The sequence below is a fragment of the Antechinus flavipes genome, chromosome 2 (genome assembly GCF_016432865.1).
Source record: "Antechinus flavipes isolate AdamAnt ecotype Samford, QLD, Australia chromosome 2, AdamAnt_v2, whole genome shotgun sequence".
Taxonomy (NCBI): Eukaryota; Metazoa; Chordata; class Mammalia; order Dasyuromorphia; family Dasyuridae; genus Antechinus; species Antechinus flavipes.
Window position 1 is genome coordinate 548,447,858 of NC_067399.1, and position 21,209 is coordinate 548,469,066.

Sequence of the window (21,209 nt, forward strand, 5' to 3'; positions counted from 1 at the left end):
TATGTAATATAAGGCAGAGTGTTATGAAAATCTTTAATAATTGGAGATCAGAAATTCTCTGGAGGTGACATTAGTTAGCAGGAATTCAACAAATGAAAAGTGAAGGGAGGGCATTTTAGGTAGAATTCTATAATGTGAACAAAATTAGTCAGGAAAGCATGGAATGTGTATGGAAGACTATAAATAGTTCAGTTTGGCTACAACATAGTATACATGGAAAAGAGTATTAGGAGATAATAATGGTAAAGGCAACATATTATGAAGAATCAGAATGCAAGGCAAAGGAGGTTAGATTTTATTCAAAGGACAGTAAAGAAGGAAACATTTTTTGGTTTTGAGCAGAAAAGAGCCATTATCTCAATTAAGTTTTTGATTTGGAAGATGAAAGATGATTCTGCCAAATTTTAAGAGGAAAAAGGAAGACCTTAGAAATCAAGATTTAGAAATGGAAGGGAACTTAGATATCACTGAATACCACCCACATGAGGAAATGAGATCCAAAGTAACTAAGGAACTTGCCTAAGACCACACAAGTAATAAGGTTAGAACTGGAACTCAAAATCTATTTTCTGGTGCAACTAAATGGCAGAGGATAGAGCACCAGGCCTGGTGTCAGGAGAACGTGAGTTCAAATGTGGCCTCAGACACTTAATACTTAACAGATGTGTGACTCTGGGCAAGTACTTACCCCAATTGCTTAAACAAAAACAAACCAAAAAAAAAAAAAAACCCTCCAAAAAATCTTATCCTATCTTCTGAATTCAGATTCATTGCTATTTCTACCACACTGCATTGCTTGTCAAGCCTTTGCCTGGTTTTATAATTTTCTTATTTCCTGAATTTTTGTTGCTACCAAATAATGCCTATTATTTATTATTAGGTCATAGGGAAATAGTCTGATTTACAAGTATGACACTGTTGATAAAAATGGTAAAAAAAAAAAAAACATGAATGTCAAAAACCTATTTCAAGTGGTTTAACAGAGTTCTGTGGAAGAGAAATTGGGACACAACCTTCTTAGGAAGGAAATTCTTGCTCAGATTCTGTCGGACAAGTAACCTGAGTGCCCTTCAACTCTGAAATTCTGTGATTCTGTTTATTCACTGGGTTGTTAAAAAGAAATTGCTTTATTAATCTTAAAGTCTCAAAGGGCTTTATAATGTAAGGAATTATAATGTAAATGTGGGGAATAGTAATTGATGTTGCTGATTTTATGTCTGTTATCACTGCCACCATCAGGGATCTACTACATAGTGATTGTGTGACTTTGGATACATGGGTCACTTTCAGAGGCTTGTTTTTATTCAGCTATGAAATGAGGATAAGAATACTTTCATTCCTTATCTCTCACAAGGTTGTTGCATAAAAAAATGCTCTGTTAACTCTAAAGTACTAAATAAGTGTGAGCTATTCTTATTATTATTATCATTAAAGAAAAGGATAATGATTCCTGGATGTTTAGAAGTTATTGTGAAGAACAATTATGTATGGGAGATAACAACTAAAGCAAACATAATGTGAATTAAAAAATAAATCCTTCTGGAGGATCTGTTCAGAAACATGTAACATTTACTAAGGATAAAGGTATATATCTCTATTTGGGGTAAAATGAAGTACACAATTATAAGATAGGAGCTAGGTAACTTACAACATAGACAGTGTAGAAGTTTTAAGGGATTGCCAGCTCATTGAGTTAATATTGCGACCTGGTCAACAACAAGAAGAAGTTATTGATATATTACAAAAATATCTAAATGGATCTTTGATGTCATTAATTTTATTGTCTCCAGCCAAAGTTATTGCCCTCCACCTATGCCTGATTGTCCTGTGTAACTCTTGTTCATGTTCTCTTAAAAAAGTTGAGAGCAGGAGAGTCCAATTTGTTGGAGGAGTCCCTTGATTTCTCCCAGTGTTGACATGCTACCCATGGAGCACTCTCACTATTTACCACTTATCTCTTGTCTTTGCCACATGATCTACCCATCATACATTTCTTTTGATGACATATTTTACTCCTGCTCATTTCTGAGTTTCTCATTTGTTAAATTTTACATCCTGCACACATCCATCATGTACCTCTCTACTACCCTCTGTGTGATATATTCATTTTTTATTATTGGGAGTCAGTTGTCTATGTCTTATCACAGGCAGACTGTTGGTAAGGGAAAAAAATGCTTTATTAACTATTTCCATAGAAACAGATTCTTTGGAAGATCTCTGTAATTTTCCAGTTTCAATCCAATCTGTTTCTGCTCAGGTTCAAATTCAGGCACAAGTTACTGTCCATTTTTGCTATCTGTCCCATAAATATATATGTTTTATGTGTGTATGTATACATATATATGTATATATACATATACATACACACACACACACACACACACACACACACACGCTGATGGACAGGCTTTATAAGCTGTCCATATAAATTTATATCATAATCAGGGAAATAGGCATTTTCCTATCCACTTGGTCTTTCTTATGTGGATGATAAAGCTTTCAAACACTTGGACAGCTTCTTCATCGATATTATATCTTGACAGAATCATAGATTTAGAGTTGGAAGAGACACTGGAGCTTAAAAGCCATCAAGTCCAATCATTTTGCAAGGAGGAACTGAGTTATGCTGAATGTCAAGATTCGATTCACCTGCTGTCAGACAAAACAAATAAGTGTCTCAGGCAGGATTTTTGATTGCGGTCTTCCTGACTCCAAATCTAGCACTCTATCTACTATGTCACCTAGCTGACTCTTCCAGGGGCCTCTGCCGGGTCCCAGCATTTGAGGCAGTATTTCCAATATAATCTCCAAATCGGAATATCAGGAGTATCCCTTCTTCAGGATTTTGTACCAGTTCTCTTCCATATCACTGGGAAATACCTTTGGTGAGCAGACGTTTCTTTGTTTTGTGCTTCATTTGATATTTATGATCAAAGAGGTTCTTATAACATGGCTATTTTTGTTGTATTTAATAGGCTCTTAAATGATTTTGATATTGTAGAGAGGACGTTATTGGTTAAAAAAGAAAAGAAAAAACCTCTTTAGGTCAACATTTTCCTTCGCTAAATCTCACATTGTTTCATAATCAACAAATAACACAATGCAATCTGAAATAGTTTCCAAACATTTGTTAAAAGATACCATCAGTTTTGCAACTGCCCCCTAAGTACCATGGGACCTTTCCATATGACTCACAACTACAAGCCTTCCATTTGTGTTCTCTCTCTCATTGGAATTTGAGTTACTTGATAATACATACAGTCTTACTTTTCTCTTGTGTCCTCAGTATTTAGCATAAAACTGTCTACATCAGAAGCATTTTATAAAGGTTTCATTCATTCACAATCTAGATGAACTACATGTATACCTTGCTCCCATCATCTCTAGAGGATGGTCACTTATCTATTGAATAGTCTATTCTGGGATCAAAAAGAATTTTAGTGCAGAAGGGCAGATTTCTGTTCAGTAGAAGGAAAAACTTTCTAAAATGTAGAGTTCTCCAAAATGAGAATGGCCTGCCCACGTAGTGGTAATGAGCCCTTCTAAGGTCTTCAAATAGAGACTTAAAGACAACATATTTCAATATGTAAAAATGTCTATTCTTGTTCATTCAGTCTTTGGTGAGCTGAGGTTCCTTCCCACTGAGATTCTATGTACTATGTATTGAAATGGAAACACTTGTTGAAGTAAATTGATAAAATTTATCAAAAACCCTCAATAAATCAGTTATAAAAACCTCAGTAAATTATATGACAGGATATGTCTGCTTTTCTAAGTAAGTTTGCTGAGCATTAAAATACTAAAAAAGAAATATTTTGAGGAACAACCATTCTACATCCTCTTCCCTCCCTCTACCTCATTTTACAAATACATTATTAGCAAAAGAAATGATAACCAAAACTTTTATAATCACCTCTACAAGGTTAGGTTTTATTTTGTTCTGTTTTTTGATTCTGGGGAGAAAACTTCTGTTACCGATATTGATTTACAGCTATTCTCTAACTTAGAGTCTTAGGACTCCCTGGAGCACTGAATAGATGTCCAGGGAATTTCAAGTTATCAAATAGTAAGTATGTATGAGAACATGAACCCAAGATTTCCTAACTCTAAAGCTATCTCTTCTATTTGCTTTAATTTTAGTTATTCTTTTTTTGCTATTAGTTATTCTTATATATATATATATATATAAATTCAAAGAGAAGAAGATTAATATATACACATATATACATATATATAAGTCAAAGAGAAGAATATATATATGTCTTCTCTTTGAGTTTCTTTCCTATTACGCTGCTTAAGATACATGGCATGGTTGGAGAAAAAAGATTTTATAGTTATTTATCAGAGCAAATAATTTTAAAAGTATCTATTGTGTTATATATGTCATTTGTCATTTTTGTATTCCTAGTACCTCCCACAGTACTGAATTGAACTGAATTGGCAAGAAAATATGTCCTTTTAGGATCAGTGTAAAATGCAGAACGTAACTATTAAAATAACAAAGCATTATTTAAAAACCCAAACATGTACCTCCATGGAAATATTTTCCTTTAAAACTGTTACCTTATTAAGTTATAAGTATGTTTCCATGTTGACTCACTGATTTGAAAGATTTAACTTTTCTTCAGAGACTGATTTCAGCCCCAGTTTGAGACACCTAAAAAAAAAAAAAAAAAACAATCTGACTTTAACAATTGCCCCATCCCAACAGTTTTGCTATTTGTTCACAATAAATATAACTCTCACTCCCTTAAATTTTTCCAGAAGTCAAACCATCTTTATAAATGAAGGTTTGCAATATTGAGAAGAGCTTCCTCTCTCCCAAAAAAGGTACTACAGATCCAAGATAATCCTTAAAGAAGAAATTCAGAAACATACTGAGCAAGAGCAGTGCCATTATATTAAGGTTCTGGTCTACCAAAGAGGCTACTTTTAAAGTCAGCACTTACTTGCATATTTAGGCCATGGTTTATGGTCATGTCTTCTGGGGCTTACCTTACATCTTTACTTTCTACAATGTTCAGAAAAAACTTTGAATTGAGGAGTTATTTCTATGGCTTAATTACCTGTTTAACCTCTTAAGAATGGCTTTATTCTTCAACCCTATGCCAATATGAAAAGAAAAAAGTTTCTCCAGAAGATTTCAAAAAGACTCCCAGCTTCATGGATCTTGATCTGGACTTATTAAAAGGTGTTTTTGCTTTTTTGTGCCAGAAACTAAATATATGGCAAAGGAAGAAATTTTTCTGTATCAACAAACATGTTTCTTCATTATATGATGCAAAGGAAAGAATGTGCATTATTCAAAAATTTTTCAGATTTAAATACTTCCCTTGCTTGAGGTTTAATAGAATACTTGCTGACATAAAAGTTTCCATTAGCTGTATTTTTTTAAAAATAAAACCAAGAATACAATTGCTTGTTATCCAAATCTCAGATTTCTTTGATCATTGTGGTGATGACTACTAGTTATTGTCACACTCTAGTATGTTTTCTATTTTCTGTGCAATATCATTGTGCAGAAAAAGCCTACATAAACCTAGTTACCATTTGTATCACCTTGTCCTTCAATAGTAACTTTTTCAATGGAACCTAACTTCCTCAACCAAATTATCACTCTTGATGATACTTAGCGAACCCCAGAGAATCAACTAAAAAAGCTATTAGAAATAATCCACAACTTTATCAAAGTTGCAGGATCCTAACTAAATCCACATAAATCATTCTCACTCTGTTATGTGCTTGCATTTTGTTTTCTTTCTCAGTTTTTTTTCTTCTTTCTTGATCTGATTTTTCTTGTGCAACAATATAATCATATAAATGTGTGTGTGTATATATATATATGTGTGTGTGTGTGTGTATGTGTATATATGTGTGTGTGTGTGTGTGTGTGTGTGTGTGTGTATTCTCACAACATATTTGACATGTATTGGACTACCTGCCAGCTAGGAGAGGGGGTAGGAGGAATGAGGGGAAAATTTGGAACAAAGGTTATGCAAGAGTCAATGTTGGAAAAATTACCCATGCATATGCTTTGTAAATAAAAAGCTTTAATTTAAAAAAAAAAAAAACCTAACTTCTTCAAGATTGATTGGAGATTCTGAGAATGAAATAGTTCACTGGGTTCAGTAAGTAAACCCAAACTTTGAGCACTAAACCTATCATTGGTTTTGTTTACCTGGAAGAGTTTCTTTAAAATAAAGTAACTAATCGACTTTGGGACAAGAGATTTAGGTTACTAATTTAATAGCAATTACTTAGTTAAGTAGTTCCCATCCTTATAAATTTGAGGATTCTTTTTTAATTCCTAAAAATTTCATAGATTTTCATGTTATAATACTTCTATTTGAATCATTAATCTGTTGCTTCCTACTAGTATGACCTTAGAATCCCAATTGCTTCCAACTCTGAGATTCTGTGATACAATGGGTATGAATGTTCAGAAAAATGACTTTGACTGTTAAAAAGAAAAGTTGGCTAATAGACAATACATTGAGAAGGGAAACTAGAACAGAGCTGGTTGCTGCAATCATGATTACAAGTGGTGGGAGTTAGGAGGAAGAGAAACAAGTAAGGGAATCTTTGGAGCCTGAAAAGTATTACCTGTACATTTTATATTGACTGAATGATCGAAATGAATGAATGAATGAGTATATGGATGAAAAAGCATTTATTAAGCACTTGTAATGCACAAAATACTATGCTAAGTACCCAGGTTATAAATAGAGTACCTCCTAGTAACAGAATTCTAGCTTCCCACTGTTTCATATCTATATTCCTTACAACTTGCCACCCCTACAAGTTCCCTTCCATCTCTTCCCCTCTTTGCCCCCAACCAGAACTTACTAAAGTTTCAGACCCAAACTATATAGCGTCAGACCTTGAAAAGTCTGTATACTTCTAACTTGTCAGATAGAAAAGGCATCCTACTGGGGAATGAGATTATAGAGAAAGATGAATTCTCTAAAGTTAGAAATTAGAATGCATCATCTCATAAAAATATTGTGACCATTTGTATATAACTGAACTTTAAAAACATTATGGATTAAACAGGCTTTTATTGGCTGACCTGAGAAATTTATAATCACATATAACATTATTTTTGAAAATGCATTTAGATTTCCAGAAAATGACTTACTAATATATTTTTTAGAATAAAACCCATGTCTTAGGGACTACCTGTTTCTATCTTGGAGTGTAATTTAGTCACATAATGCAAAATATGCTGTGTGTTATATATGTGCTTCAGTGGCAGATGGCTCCAGAATAATTTGGAGCAAAAGAACATTTTAGTTATTTCTAATTCACTTGCATAAATACTTGATTTATAGAACTCCCTGTGGTTATGAAATGCAATTTGTATTTTTCAGTATTTGATTGCTCTATGAACTGTTGCTCACAAATCTTAGGTACAGTCAGGTTATATTTGGCAGTTACCCTTGCCAAGCTCTTGCTGAATGGAGAAAGTGAATTATTCAACATTCACAAGAATAATCATTAGTCTTAAATGTTGAAAACATTTTGTATGTTGAGCAAGATGGATGATACCCAAGTTAGCTACATAAAAATAGTGTCTAAGAGAAATGGTTAACTACTCTCTACTGGTGTTTTGTGTTTGGTGCTGTATTGTGCTATCAATGAGATTCCATCTTTCTTTTTCCTTGCAGATGGATGGCTTCTAGTCTGCTCTTGAATCCCACCTCTGCTGAGTGTTGGGCAGCACTTCTACATGATCACATGACTCTTGATATGGACGCAGTCCTGTCAGACTTTGTTCGGTCCACAGGGGCAGAACCAGGTCTGGCAAGAGACCTGCTGGAAGGTGAGTAAGCTTAAACCCCCCCTAAAAATGTTTGCCATTTAATCTATTAGTTTTGTTCAATTTTTTTTTAAATGAGAAAGTGAAATATAGAGAGATGAGTCAGGACTTGGAACATCCAACATTTGTGAGAAGTCAACAATTAAATTATATTATTGCTGTCACTTTTGAAAGGACAGAATTGTTATTAGAGAAGATGCATGAGGAGATTTTATCCATAGAAATAAATATTCAGCACATATTTATGTGTGGCCAAATAATAATCAATATTTTATTATTTCAATTAATTTAACTAAAGAGTACCTGATTTAACTAAAGAGTACCTGATAAGTATTTGGTGAAAAGTGTCAACATCATTATTAGCATCAACTTAACTTCAGATATGACTCCTGCTGACATTCAAGAAAACATAAGTGCTCACTGGGCCTAAGCCATTAGCTAGGTTGGCTTTTTACTAATTCTTACAGAATTGCATTGTTGCAATTCTTGCATCGTGGGCAGATGAGTAAATAGAGGTTGAAATGGATTAATTTTAGACCTTTTTTCCAATGAGCAAAAATATAGCACAACAATTAAGAAAATGGTTCCATGGGTGACCTTAACTTTTTAGTTTAATTCTAAGTTGGAAAAACATTTTGGGCCAAATTCTTCTGTCAAACACCCACACAGCTTCCACAGAAGTTGGTAGGAATTACTCATGAGTAGCAGCAGATAACATTCAGCTTGTAGAATTATTTTAGAACAGATATCATTAGCTATGTTAAAAAAAATGAGTGCAGCATGAGGTTGTTGATGGTGTTTTGTGTGGATATTTGTTTAGCCATGACTTTTTTGGACTAAAAATTATTGTGGACTTTCATACCTGCTATATTGTTTGGTTTGTAATTTTTTCCTTCTTTTGGAGAGTTGGGAATATAATAGCATGTTAGAATTTAGAAATAAATGACTAAACAGAAAAATGATTGAACTGAAGTATAGTGGTAAAAGTGCCAGTCATAGAATCAAATGACTCGTTTTTGAATTTTGTTTTACACACTTATTGGCTATGTAATATTAGACAAGTCTTAACTCTCTTAGACCCTCCATTTTTTTTTTACCTGTACAATGGATACAATAATGCTTATACTACCTATATAGGACCATAGAATTAGAGTAAGAAAGACCTTTAGAAACTGTCAAGTCCAAATTGCTCATTATTTCAAATAAAGAAACTGAAGCAAAGAGTTTTTAACTGATTTGCCTAAGATCACACAGTAAATATCTGCAGTAGAAACTGAATTAAGGTCTTGATTCCAAGTCCAAAAGGTTCTACTTCCATACTTCCTCAACAAACTTCTAATGCAAAAAGTCCCAAACCTGAAAATGCTATATCGTGATTTTCTTTGTTGTTGTATAAATGAAGTTACTGTTTTTATTTTGATTTTGATTTACTTAATTAAAATGGTACTTGTGAAAACTAGTTTTGTAAGTCACAATGATCCCTAGATCTATTTAGAAAGAATAAGTATGTGATAAAAGCAACTTATGTTTCTGTGAAAACTAACTTTTGAACCTGGTTTAAAATTAAACATTATTCAGTATTTTAATTAATTAATTAAACTTTTGGGTGCATGAAATAGTTACTCAGCTTAATTATGATGTTTCAGTGAAATCAGTAAGCCAAAAAGAGCTTGTTAGGGCCTTAAGTTCCTGGGGAAAAGTGATGGTAATGAGGAAAATGATGACTAATAAGAATATGGTTAATCCCGGGAATTTAATGGTTAAAAGCCTGCTATTGAATAGTTAAAAGCCATTGCCCTCCTATGAAGGCTCTATGTCCCTTTGCTTAGCTTTTGAGATGGGGAATCATTGCCATGAATCTTTCCTGATTTAATCCTTGGATGGCCTTGTATCTGAAGTGACAGAGTTCAGGGGCATTCTTAGCTTGTTTATTTTAAGAGGACAGAAAGGAAGTGTCTTGATTATGGAGTAGAAGCTTAAGATGATGACTGATGAAGAAGAGACTAAAGAACTTTTTAAATGTTCCTCTTAATTCAGGCATTAAATTGAAAGTATATTTTTATGATTCCTCCTTGCTATTGCAGATGCATTTTTGTTGACTGCATACTAACAAAATTCATAAATGAAGTCAGGCAATCGTACTTTTAATATATTTTTAATTGTTAATAAATACAATACCTCAGAGGCAAGGTTAGCCATTGCTAATAAGTTGCTGTATTTGGAATTTCAAGCTGAAGAGTGGGTATCTCTCGATTTGTACAGTTAAAAAAAAATTATGAATTGTACATAACTTGAATTTTGATCCATTGAACTTTATTTTAATTATAATGCAGTTCATAGATATTTATTTTTATTTTTTTTTGCTTATATTAAGTTTATTTTTTTAAATTTTTATTTAATAATACTTTATATTGACAGAATCCATGTCAGGGTAATTTTTTTACAACATTATCCCTTGCACTCATTTCTGTTCCGATTTTTCCCCTCCCTCCCTCCACCCCCTCCCCTAGACGGCAAGCAGTCCTATATATGTTAGATATGTTGCAGTATATCCTAGATACAATATATGTTTGCAGAACCAAACAGTTCTCTTGTTGCACAGGGAGAATTGGATTCAGAAGGTATAAATAACCCGGGAAGAAAAACAAATGCAGATAGTTCACATTCGTTTCCCAGTGCTCTTTCTTTGGGTGTAGCTGCTTTTGTCCGTCATTTATCAATTGAAACTCAGGTCTATTTGTCAAACAAATCCACTTCCATCAAAATATGTCCTCATACAATATCGTTGTCGAAGTGTATAATGATCTCCTGGTTCTGCTCATTTCACTTAGCATCAGTTCATGTAAGTCTCGCCAGTCCTCTCTGTATTCATCCTGCTGGTCATTTCTTACAGAACAATAATATTCCATAACATTCATATACCACAATTTACCCAGCCATTCTCCAATTGATGGGCATCCATTCATTTTCCAGTTTCTAGCCACTACAAATAGGGCTGCTACAAACATTTTGGCACATACAGGTCCCTTTCCCTTCTTTAGTATTTCTTTGGGATACAAGTCCAATAGAAACACTGCTGGGTCAAAGGGTATGCACAATTTGATAACTTTTTGGGCATAATTCCAGATTGCTCTCCAGAATGGTTGGATTCATTCACAACTCCACCAACAATGCATTAGTGTCCCAGTTTTCCCGCATCCCCTCCAACATTCATCATTATTTTTTCCTGTCATCTTAGCCAATCTGACAGGTGTGTAGTGGTATCTCAGAGTTGTCTTAATTTGCATTTCTCTGATCAATAATGATTTGGAACACTCTTTCATATGAGTGGTAATAGTTTCAATTTCGTCCTCTGAAAATTGTCTGTTCATATCCTTTGACCATTTATCAATTGGAGAATGGCTTGATTTCTTATAAATTTGAGTCAGTTCTCTATATATTTTGGAAATGAGGCCTTTATCAGAACCTTTAACTGTGAAGATGTTTTCCCAGTTGGTTGCTTCCCTTCTAATCTTGTTTGCATTATTTTTGTTTGTACAAAGGCTAGTTCATAGATATTTAAAGAAAATTACCAGTGAACATTTTAAAGTGAGTGATCATCCCTTAATTTGTCCTTTTTTGCAAGAACAAGGGTTCTTGTGGATAACATGGTGTATTTAATCTATTTTTAAGTCCTACGGTTTTCATTAATTGTTTATTTTTAAAGGGGTTAAGGCTTTTATCTATAGGGTTAAAAGTTTCTGTGTTTCCAGGAAGTAACTTCCCATACCACAAAAATAAACATTTCTTTTACCAACCTATAACTAATGTCTGAAATGTATAAATTTGTCCAGTAAACATTTTCTGACTACCTACTGAATGCACTGTTGGCAAAGCATGTTAGTCTTTCTTGTAAATTCATAGAGGATATGAGACATACAAGTAAATAATTATAATGTAAAATATGTAAATTAAGAAAAGATTTGCAAAAAAGTTAGGAGTTTGAGATTTAAAAAAAAAATCAAGAAATGAGGTGGCTTTTAGGATAAGGTAACTTAAGCATGTGTACAGGTAAACAAAAAAAGGACCAATCAAAAGGAAAAGGTTGAGATTCAAGATGGAAAGGGATGATGCATAAAACAAAGTCAGAGTGAGACATTAGGAAATACATAAAGGTGATGCATATTACCTGGTAATTCCTGATGATGCAGCGTAGTAAACTCTTAGATGTGAGTCTTAGTGGTAGCTGGAAGTCAGTTCATTAGCAGATTTAAGTAAGTAGACTAGCGTAGGTTCAGATTCTTCTAGTCTCATACAGACAAGCTAAAAGATTCAGGAATGATTTTCATTCTCTAGGATTTAAGGGTCTAGATGCTTTTTCCCTGGATTTGTCCCCAAAATCTGAGAACCTATGGAAAAGGGATCTGACTATCAGATGATGTAGTTCATTAGCTCTCAAGATGACCCATTTCATGATTGGATGACTCTAATAAGTAGCTGTTCAGTTAAAATCTACTTTTATAGAAGCAGCTGAGAGATCCAGCAGAGAGTATTGGGACTGGAGTCAGGACCTCCTGAGTTCAAATCTAGCCTCAGGTACTTACCAGATGTGTGACTCTGGGCAAGTCCCTTCACCTGTCACTCTCCAGTATCCTCAACTATAAAGCAGAGAGCATAATAGCACTTGTGTCCCAAGTTGCTCTGAGAATTAAATGAGATATTTTTATATTGCTTAACACAGTGCCTGGCCTGTAGTATGTACTTAATAAATGCTTTTGAAAAAAAAAAATTCTTTCTTCCTTTTGGTCCTCGAGTAAATCTCATTCTTTCTCGACTTAACTTGTGTTTGAATATTTTAAGTGATTTTTATTCATCCTCCTGATCTTTTCTTTTGTAGGATACCCATAGCTAATTCTTTTAACCAGCCTTCTTTCTGATAGTTTGCTATTTTTCATCTTTATTTCTCATTTAGATACATTCAAGGTTTCTTTTTTTTAGATGCTATCTAGAACTAAATATAACACTTTAGATTTTATCAACCAACTGAGCGCAGAATCCAGGGGACAATTATCATCCTAACATAACCTACCATTGTATTAGTTATTTATTTAGCAACTATCACACACCTTTGGTTCATATTGAGTTTGTATTCAAGTAATATGTGTGTGTGTGTGTGTGTGTGTGTGTGTGTTTTCTAATGAACTATTAGACATTATCTTTCCACCTTGGGTTTGTGTATCTAGGTTTTAAATGATTTTTATTAATTTTTTGTTCTTACATTAGTGACACTTCCCAATGTATTCCTCTCTCTTTTTTCTTCCAGAAAGCCCATTCCTCACTTAAAAACAGTTCAGAAAAAATGAATAAAATATTGCCAAGTCTTATATTTTATTCAGTGTTCCACATCTCTTGTCTCCTACCTCTGGGGAAGAAAAGGAAGGAATATGCATTCTCATAGCTCTTCTTTGGGATTAAACTTGACCGTTTAATTTCATAGCATTCAGTTTTTATTTTTTTTTGTTTTTCTTTTTATTCACATTGTCCATTGTATACATGTATATGTATGGGTCTGTTTATTTCATTCTATATTAGTTCATAGATTCAAGGTTAGTTCACAATCTGATGATTCTTTATATTTATTATATTCATCATTTTGTAAAAGACAGGAACATTTTTTTACATTCATGTGCTACAACTCATTTGACTCTTTGCTAATAGGCATCTACTTTATTTTCCATTCATAACTATTACAAAATGTGGTGCTATAAGTATTTTGCTTTATATACAACTTTTCTTTTAAGACTGACCTCAATGGAATATATTAGAAGTGCTCAAAGGGAACACATATTTTAATTCAAAAGTATTTAAAGTTTTAATTTAATTGAAACAATAGGATCAGTAAAATAATAAGATACAAATCAAACCTACAAAAATCAGTAACATCTCTATATAGTAATAGCAAAACCCAGAAAGGAATAAGAGAAAAAGAAGTTTCATTCAAAAATGACTATTAGTTAAGCTAAAAAAAAAAAAAAAAAGTTTGCATAGGAAAAATGTTGGAATACATGGGACCCACCTGACAGTGGCTGCTGGAGGCCCAACCCAGAATGGATCTCCTCTTGTGAGAGGATGGTACAAGGAGACTGAGAGGCCGTTGCTGTTCTCTGACCTCTCTGACTGAGAGGCCATTGTGTTGTCTGACCTCTCTCCTCTTCCCTCTGCCTCCAATTTATCTCATTCCCAGCCTGCAACACCTGAGTCAGCAAAGAATTCCTTCAGATGTTATGATCCACAGTTGTGGAGGTTCTCGGAGAATTGACCTGTCCCTTAACAGAAAAACAGCAAAAATAGTTCATAAAGAAAGGAAACAAAAGCTCAGCTGAAGAAGGATTTAGTACTTCTGTCTGAGTTGTGCTGATGTAATAAAAATGACAAACTAAATTAATTTGTAGATTTAGCGCTATTACAATCAAACTACCAAGAGCACATTTTGAAGAGTTTGACAAAATGATAATATTTATTTGGAGGAACAAAAAAATGTAGACTACCAAGGGAAAAAACAAAGGCCTCAAACTGATGATTACTAAAAAAAAAATTATATTGTTTATAAAAAGAAAAAAATTATATTGTTTTTTAAAAAAGACCAAACAAGGAAAAATGAGAAATAATAGAACTCAGTAATCCATGCTACAATAAAGGCAAAACCATAAGTTATCTATGAAAAACCTACTTGTTTGACAAAAACAGAAGTTAATCTAAAACTTAGATACAGGTTAACATTTTACAACATATGCCCCAATAAACTCAAAATGAATACATGGCTTCAATATCAAAGTTCACAGATTTAAAAAATATTAGAAGAGAAACAGAATTTTCATCATTATAGTTAGGGAATGAATTCTTAACCAAATAAACAAGAGAAGCAGTCACCAAAAAAAAAAAAAAAAGTTAATTTTGATTACATGTAATTGAAAAGTCTCTGCAGAACAGACTTAATGCAATAAGGATCAGAAGAAAAGCAGTGAACTTGTAAAAATCTATATCAAATATTTCTGATAAAGGTTTGATGGTAAATAACTAACAAAAATATATGTGACTAAAAGCAGTTTCTTAATCAGTAAGCGTCCAGAGGACACAAACAAACATTTCTCAGAAGAATTACAGACTTAACAATAATATGAAAGGATCTTTCAAATCACTAATTGGAAGAAATATTCAAATCAAAATAATTTAAGTTATCAATAGTAAATTAGCAGAGCTGAAAAAATACGTGAATAGTCAATGCTGGAAGGGTTGTGGGGGGAAAACCATGCTGATGCACTACTGGTGATTCCATGAATTGATCTAAATATTCTAGAAAGAAATTAAGAATTGTTTGAAGAAATTGACTAAAATTGCCCATACCTTTTGACCCAGAAATTCCAGTGCTAAGCATGTGTCCCAAGGATTTCATTAAGAAATAAAAAGGCTTTCTGTACTGAAGTATTTTTAATATATGATTTATTAAGATTAAATGCTAGATTTTATATTTGATCTATTCACTTTCAGATTTTTCACTAAAACCCACTATTTTAATTTCTTGATATTTTTGTTTTTATCATCTAGTAAATTAACTATATCTTTCCCAGTTTCAGACATCAATGTATTAATGAATATTTTTAGATTTGTTAAATCATTAAAAAGTAATCTTACTCTTCTGTAATCTGCCAAACACATCTCAACTGTACACAAGATCAAAAACCAATGAACAGTGATATAGCTTCAACAGGTAAGGGAGCAATATGCAGGTGGTGTTTCCAGGAAATAACATCTAGGAATCCCAATTTCTTCAAGGATTGTGCAAGTTCCATAAATATAAGATTGATGAAAAAGCTAGTGTTCATATTCTATTGCTACAGAATAACATTAAAAATTCTACTCTATAAAAGAAAGTTGGAAGTATTTATTATTAGTTCAAGTGGGCCACTGTAACTTTGGTAGCCTTTGTACACAATGCATTAGCTTCTTTATATTTCAACTTGCTCTGATTCTCTGAAATATTAAGAGACATTAGAGATTAAAATTGGAAGAGAGTGTATCTCTGATGTTTCTGTGTGTTTCTGGAAGAATAACAATGCTAACACTTTTTGGCTTGAACATTTGTTCAAGTAGCATGGAGATCAGGACCAAGCAGAAACCCAGAAAATTATTTGATAACAAATGCCCTCAAAATCCGTTTTGCTGCTGCATATTTAATGCTTCCAACTGAAATCTTTCCTTTTTCTATAAAGTTTCTCAACTCCAGAACTCTTTTTTAAAAATAGCTTTTTCTTTACAAGTTATATGTATGGGTAATTTTACAGCATTGACAATTGCCAAAGATTAACTCCAGAACTCTTGAGTTCTGATAGATATATTTATGAAGATATTGTGAAAATTGCTTTCAAATACCTTGTTAAAATCAAAATACATTATGTCCATAGGATAATCCTTATTTATTAACTTAATAAACATTGACAAATTGATAAGGTTAGATTATTTTGAATTGTTCTTAGGGAACTCATATTGGTTTCTGATGTTCAAGCAATTGTCAAGCCAAATGTTTAATAAACTCTCCTAAAGTATTTTCTGAGGATTGACATTGAATTGACCAATCTATATATTCTGGAATCTTTTTTCTCAACTTTTCAAAAGTTGAGGCAACATTTTACCATTTGCAATCATTGAGAATCATTTCTAATTATCCAAAAATTACTCATGGTGGTTCTGTGTTCATTTTTTTCTCATTCTCATTCTCATAATTCATTAAATTTAAGAGAGCCGGGTATTTTATAACTATCACCTTAAGTATGTTAGACTAAATTCCTTCTTAATTATGTGTTCCCCCTGTCTTTATAAGTACTGAGGTCTTTCTCCTTGAGAGAGAAGATGGAAAATGTTCTAAATCATTATTAATCAGAGAAATGCAAATTAAGACAACAACTCAAATGATATTCACCATTTGATAGCCCTTTGAGCATTGTTCCAAATTGTCTCCAGAATGGTTGACTCAGTTCATAACTTCACCAACAATGTATTAGTGTCCCAGTTTTCCCACATCCCCTCCAACATTCATTATTATCTTTTCCTGTCATCTTAGCCAATGTGAGAGGTATGTCGTGGTACCTCTGAGTTTGAATGGTGAATACCCTTTGATCCAGCAGTGTCTTTACTGGTCCTGTAAACCAAAGAGACCATTAAAAAGCGAAAAGGACTACATGTGCAAATGTTTGTGGCAGCCCTTTTTGTAATGGCTAGAAACTGGAAACTGAGTGGACGCCCATCAGTTGGGGAATGGCTGAATAAGTTATGGTATATGAATGTTATGGAATATTATTGTTCTGTAAGAAATGACCAGCAGGATGATTTCAGAAAGGCCTGGAGAGACTTACAGGAACTGATGCTGTGTGAAATGAGCAGGACCAGGAGATCAATCATTGTATACTGCAACAGCCAAATTATATGATGATCAATTCTGATGGACGTGGCTCTCTTCAACAATGAGATGATTCGAACCAGTTCTAATGATCTTGTGATGAAGAGAGCCATCTACACTCAGAGAGAGGACTGTGGAAAGTGAGTGTGGATCACAAGATAGTATTTTCCCTTTTTTTGTTATTTGCTTGCTTTTTGTTTTCTTTTTCCTTTTTGATGTGATTTTTCTAGTGCACCGTGATAATTGTGGAAATATGTATGAAAGAATATATATTGGATTACTTGTCTCTAAGGGAGGGGATGGGGAAGGGAGGGAAAAAATTTGGAACACAAAGTATTGCAAGGGTGAATGTTGAAAATTATCTATGCCTATGTTTTGGGGAAAAAAAGCTTTAATAAAAGATAAAAAAATTAAAAAGAGAATTAAAATAGAAGTTGAACAGTTAAGTAAATTAATAAGTAATAGATTGGTGTCTTTCTCATTGTTCTTGTTCCATTCAAAATTTAAAGTATATTGTTTCTAGTCCTGGCCATTTTTTCAAGCTTCAAAATATTTAGGACTTTATTTTTCCTGACACTATCCTTACAAGTTCATGCCATGTTTCTAACCATTTGTTTGTGTTAAATGGGCCTAATTCATTCTTTTTGATGGGTTATTTCATAAACTGAGTTCATAAGAGAGTAATCTATGTAGTCACATTTGTCTTTAGATAATTTCCCCCTTTCTTGCTTTTTGGTAAAAAAAAAAAAAAAATTATTCTTTAAAATCTCTCATTCCTTTTCAACCCTAATTTCTTACAGAGTAATTGGCATGAATATCACATCCGTATTTCCTCCATATTTCTTAAAATGTTTTCCAAAAATTTGACTAAATTTAGGGCTATATGAACTGTTAAGGTGGTATGATCTCTTGGTCTCAATATTCTTATCACTTCTACATCATCACTTTACTGGACAAGAAGAATTAAATCCTGAATACCAATTTCCTCATTAACTTTTCTCCAATGAACATCACTAAACATCTATGAATTGGTGATTGGAGTCATTTGAAATAGTATTTTTCCTTAGGCAAATATTTAATGATTCTCATTGTGTGACTGTCATTCCATATTCTTCATAGTCTTAGGTTTAGTTTAATCTCTTATTAGAAAATAAGAGATTGGTTTGTCAAAAGGGAAGAGAAGTTCTTGAAGGTATTTACATAAGGTAGTGAGTCATTAAAGGTAAAGATCATTGAGAAAAAAAGAGCAGGTCCAAGAGTAGCAATGGACATTATTGCCATTATTGAGTAGGCATGATTGATATAGTAGACAAAGTTAATATATCACAGAACAAAAAATTTCTGGACATAATATTTGGATATAATGTTAATCCATTTTGTGATATGGCCACCTGTTTAACACTTTTTTGTTCTCAAATGAAATAATACAACACTATACCAAAAAGACATTGACCAAATATTTTCTGAGTTGTCAGCAAGGAATGGACAGAGTAGCTCAGGATAGGCCATGGACAATTCATAAATTTTCATTTTTATACTTTTTACTATATATTTCTCATCATTTCTCTACAATTCTGTATTGGACTATGCTACTCAGTCATGAAGACCTTTCTTTCAAGTGATCTACTTCTAAAAATATATATTTCATTTAGATAAAAATATGTAAGCATAAGGTCTCCAACTTACACTTAGGATGAAAGGCCAAAATTTGATGAAATGTTCATCTCAACCACAATTTTTCCCTTGTCTAGTCTTGTTCTTTGTCAGAAATTAGAAAATATTTAATACTCTAGAAAATTAGGATGGATAGAAGTTTATTTTGCAATTTAGTATCTAGAAGTTTCATGAATACTTTAATGATCTGCACATTAAGATTTAATAATTTAATATTTAAAATTCATTGAATCATTTGTGATTACATAAAAATAATATCTATATGCCAGTTGCTGGAAAAGGATACAAAGTTATATATTGAATATTCTCTTAAATCCACAGAGAAGATTAAAATAAATATCATTTAAACATATGGTTCATTTGCTTGATCAAACAGATGTGAGTATGAGTCAAGACTACATTATCTGCCAGTATCATTTACACATAATCTCACTGTTCTTATCATTTCACTTTGGAATATGGTGGGAGATATTTGTGTAAGATGAAGAAATGTAGTTTATTTCAATAAATTCTGCTTTATTTAGGATAGCACTGCATTCCTGTGCAGAAACTGATAGAAATAAAGGAGAGCATTAAATCTGACAGTAGAAAATGTCACTGGGTTTTTTAAAAAATGCTAGCAACCATTTCTGGATTTAACTCATATTTATATTTCAAAAGAAACATTAGACATTATTGAACAGCTATGTAGTACCCTAGTACATAGAACACTGGCTTAGGAAGACTTAGATTCAAATTCTACCTCAGATATTTACTAGATATATGACCTTTGGGAAGTCTGTTTCCTCAACTTTAAAATGGGAGTAATAATAGCATCTATCTCTCAAGATTGTTATGAGGATCAAATGACATGGAGCTCTTAAGATAGTGCCTACATAGTAGGCACTAGATAATTGCTGCTGCCTACTACTACAACAACTGAAACTACAATTATTACTACTACTATTACAATTGAAACAACTACTACCACTACTAGTAAACTACACAACAACAACTGAAACTACTACAATTATTACAACTATAACAGCATTAGGCACTTCAGATAAATGAAGAAGTTATCTGACTATATACTTCAAGTGTTTTACACTGGGAAGGTAGCCATGTGATAATGGAAAGAATACTATATTTGGAGTCAAAAGACCTGGGTTCTAATTTCTATTTCTTCATTTACTAGTTGTAAAACCTTAGGCAAATCACATCATCCTTCTGTTTCTCAGTTTACTCATCTGAAAACAGGTATAATAATACTTGTTTTTGCCCTACAGATATCACTTTGGAAGGGTTAAATGAAATTGCATGTCCGTTGCTTTGACTATATTATACTATATATGTTTTTACTATTACTGTTATTGCTGCTGTCATCATCATCATCATCATTATTATTTTATTATTGTTTTTTTAATCATTGTCATGATGTACCCTGCAAAGAAGAGGCAGAAGAAACAGTCATGGGATCAGTCTACAGGTTGTTTAATTATCTTTGTTCTGTTCCCTAGTTACAAACCATATCTATTCTTATCAAGCCAGGCCTCCTCTTAAAACACACTTGTAAAAAAAAAAATCTAGATAAGCATATCTTATTACTCAAAAAGCAATTTAAATGGGCATGTACTGCTGATAACAAGTAAAAAGATCTATTAAAAACATCAAGATATCTTGTCTTTAGAACCAAAAAAAACATTCACTATTGAGATAATAGATTTGTTTTTGGAAAGGATCTTGGAGCTCATTTCCTTCAACTCCCTTATTTCACAGATGAGAAAAGTATAGTCCAGTGTAATAAATAGAAGACTAGGAAATCTAAATTAGTACCCAGGTCCTCTGACACAAGGTCCAGTGTTCTTTCCATTGCACCAACATGTCTCCATTTGAGTTTCTTTCCTTCAGCTTAATGTATTGCCATTGTCCTCTATGAGATGACAGATCCATGAAAGGAACATAGCATTAACTCATCAGCTTCTAAATTTAATTGAAATTCATATTTTGATGGAAGAGTAGAGAAGGATGCAGAGTAGGGGACTTCAGCAACCATAGGACAACATGAAGGACAAGAAGAAGAATGAGTGTACTTTGAAGTAGGGAAGGATAACAAAGACAAATCTTTACCTTGACTCAACCCTAATGAGTTACTTCTCTGAATAGGAAAAATATTCTCTGCTAGTTTTGTTCTTGTTGTTTCTTTTGTTTTTTTTGAATATTGAAAACAAATGCAATCCTTAGGGGATGCTGAAGCAGGTAAGAGATGCTACCTGTTTCATTCGCCTCTACTTTGATATAGGCCAT

At 32.9% G+C, this 21,209-nt stretch overlaps 1 protein-coding gene across 2 annotated transcripts in view; it reads left to right on the plus strand.

Annotated features, from left to right (window-relative positions):
* The window catches only part of OTUD7A (OTU deubiquitinase 7A), a 387,007-nt gene that overhangs the window by 223,219 nt on the left and 142,579 nt on the right, over positions 1–21,209 (plus strand). For both annotated transcript variants that reach the window (XM_051980945.1, XM_051980946.1), the window contains one exon: positions 7,668–7,822. In XM_051980945.1, the coding sequence (XP_051836905.1) occupies positions 7,672–7,822 (151 nt within the window). In that variant the 5' untranslated portion in view covers positions 7,668–7,671. The remainder of the gene's footprint in view (positions 1–7,667; positions 7,823–21,209) is intronic.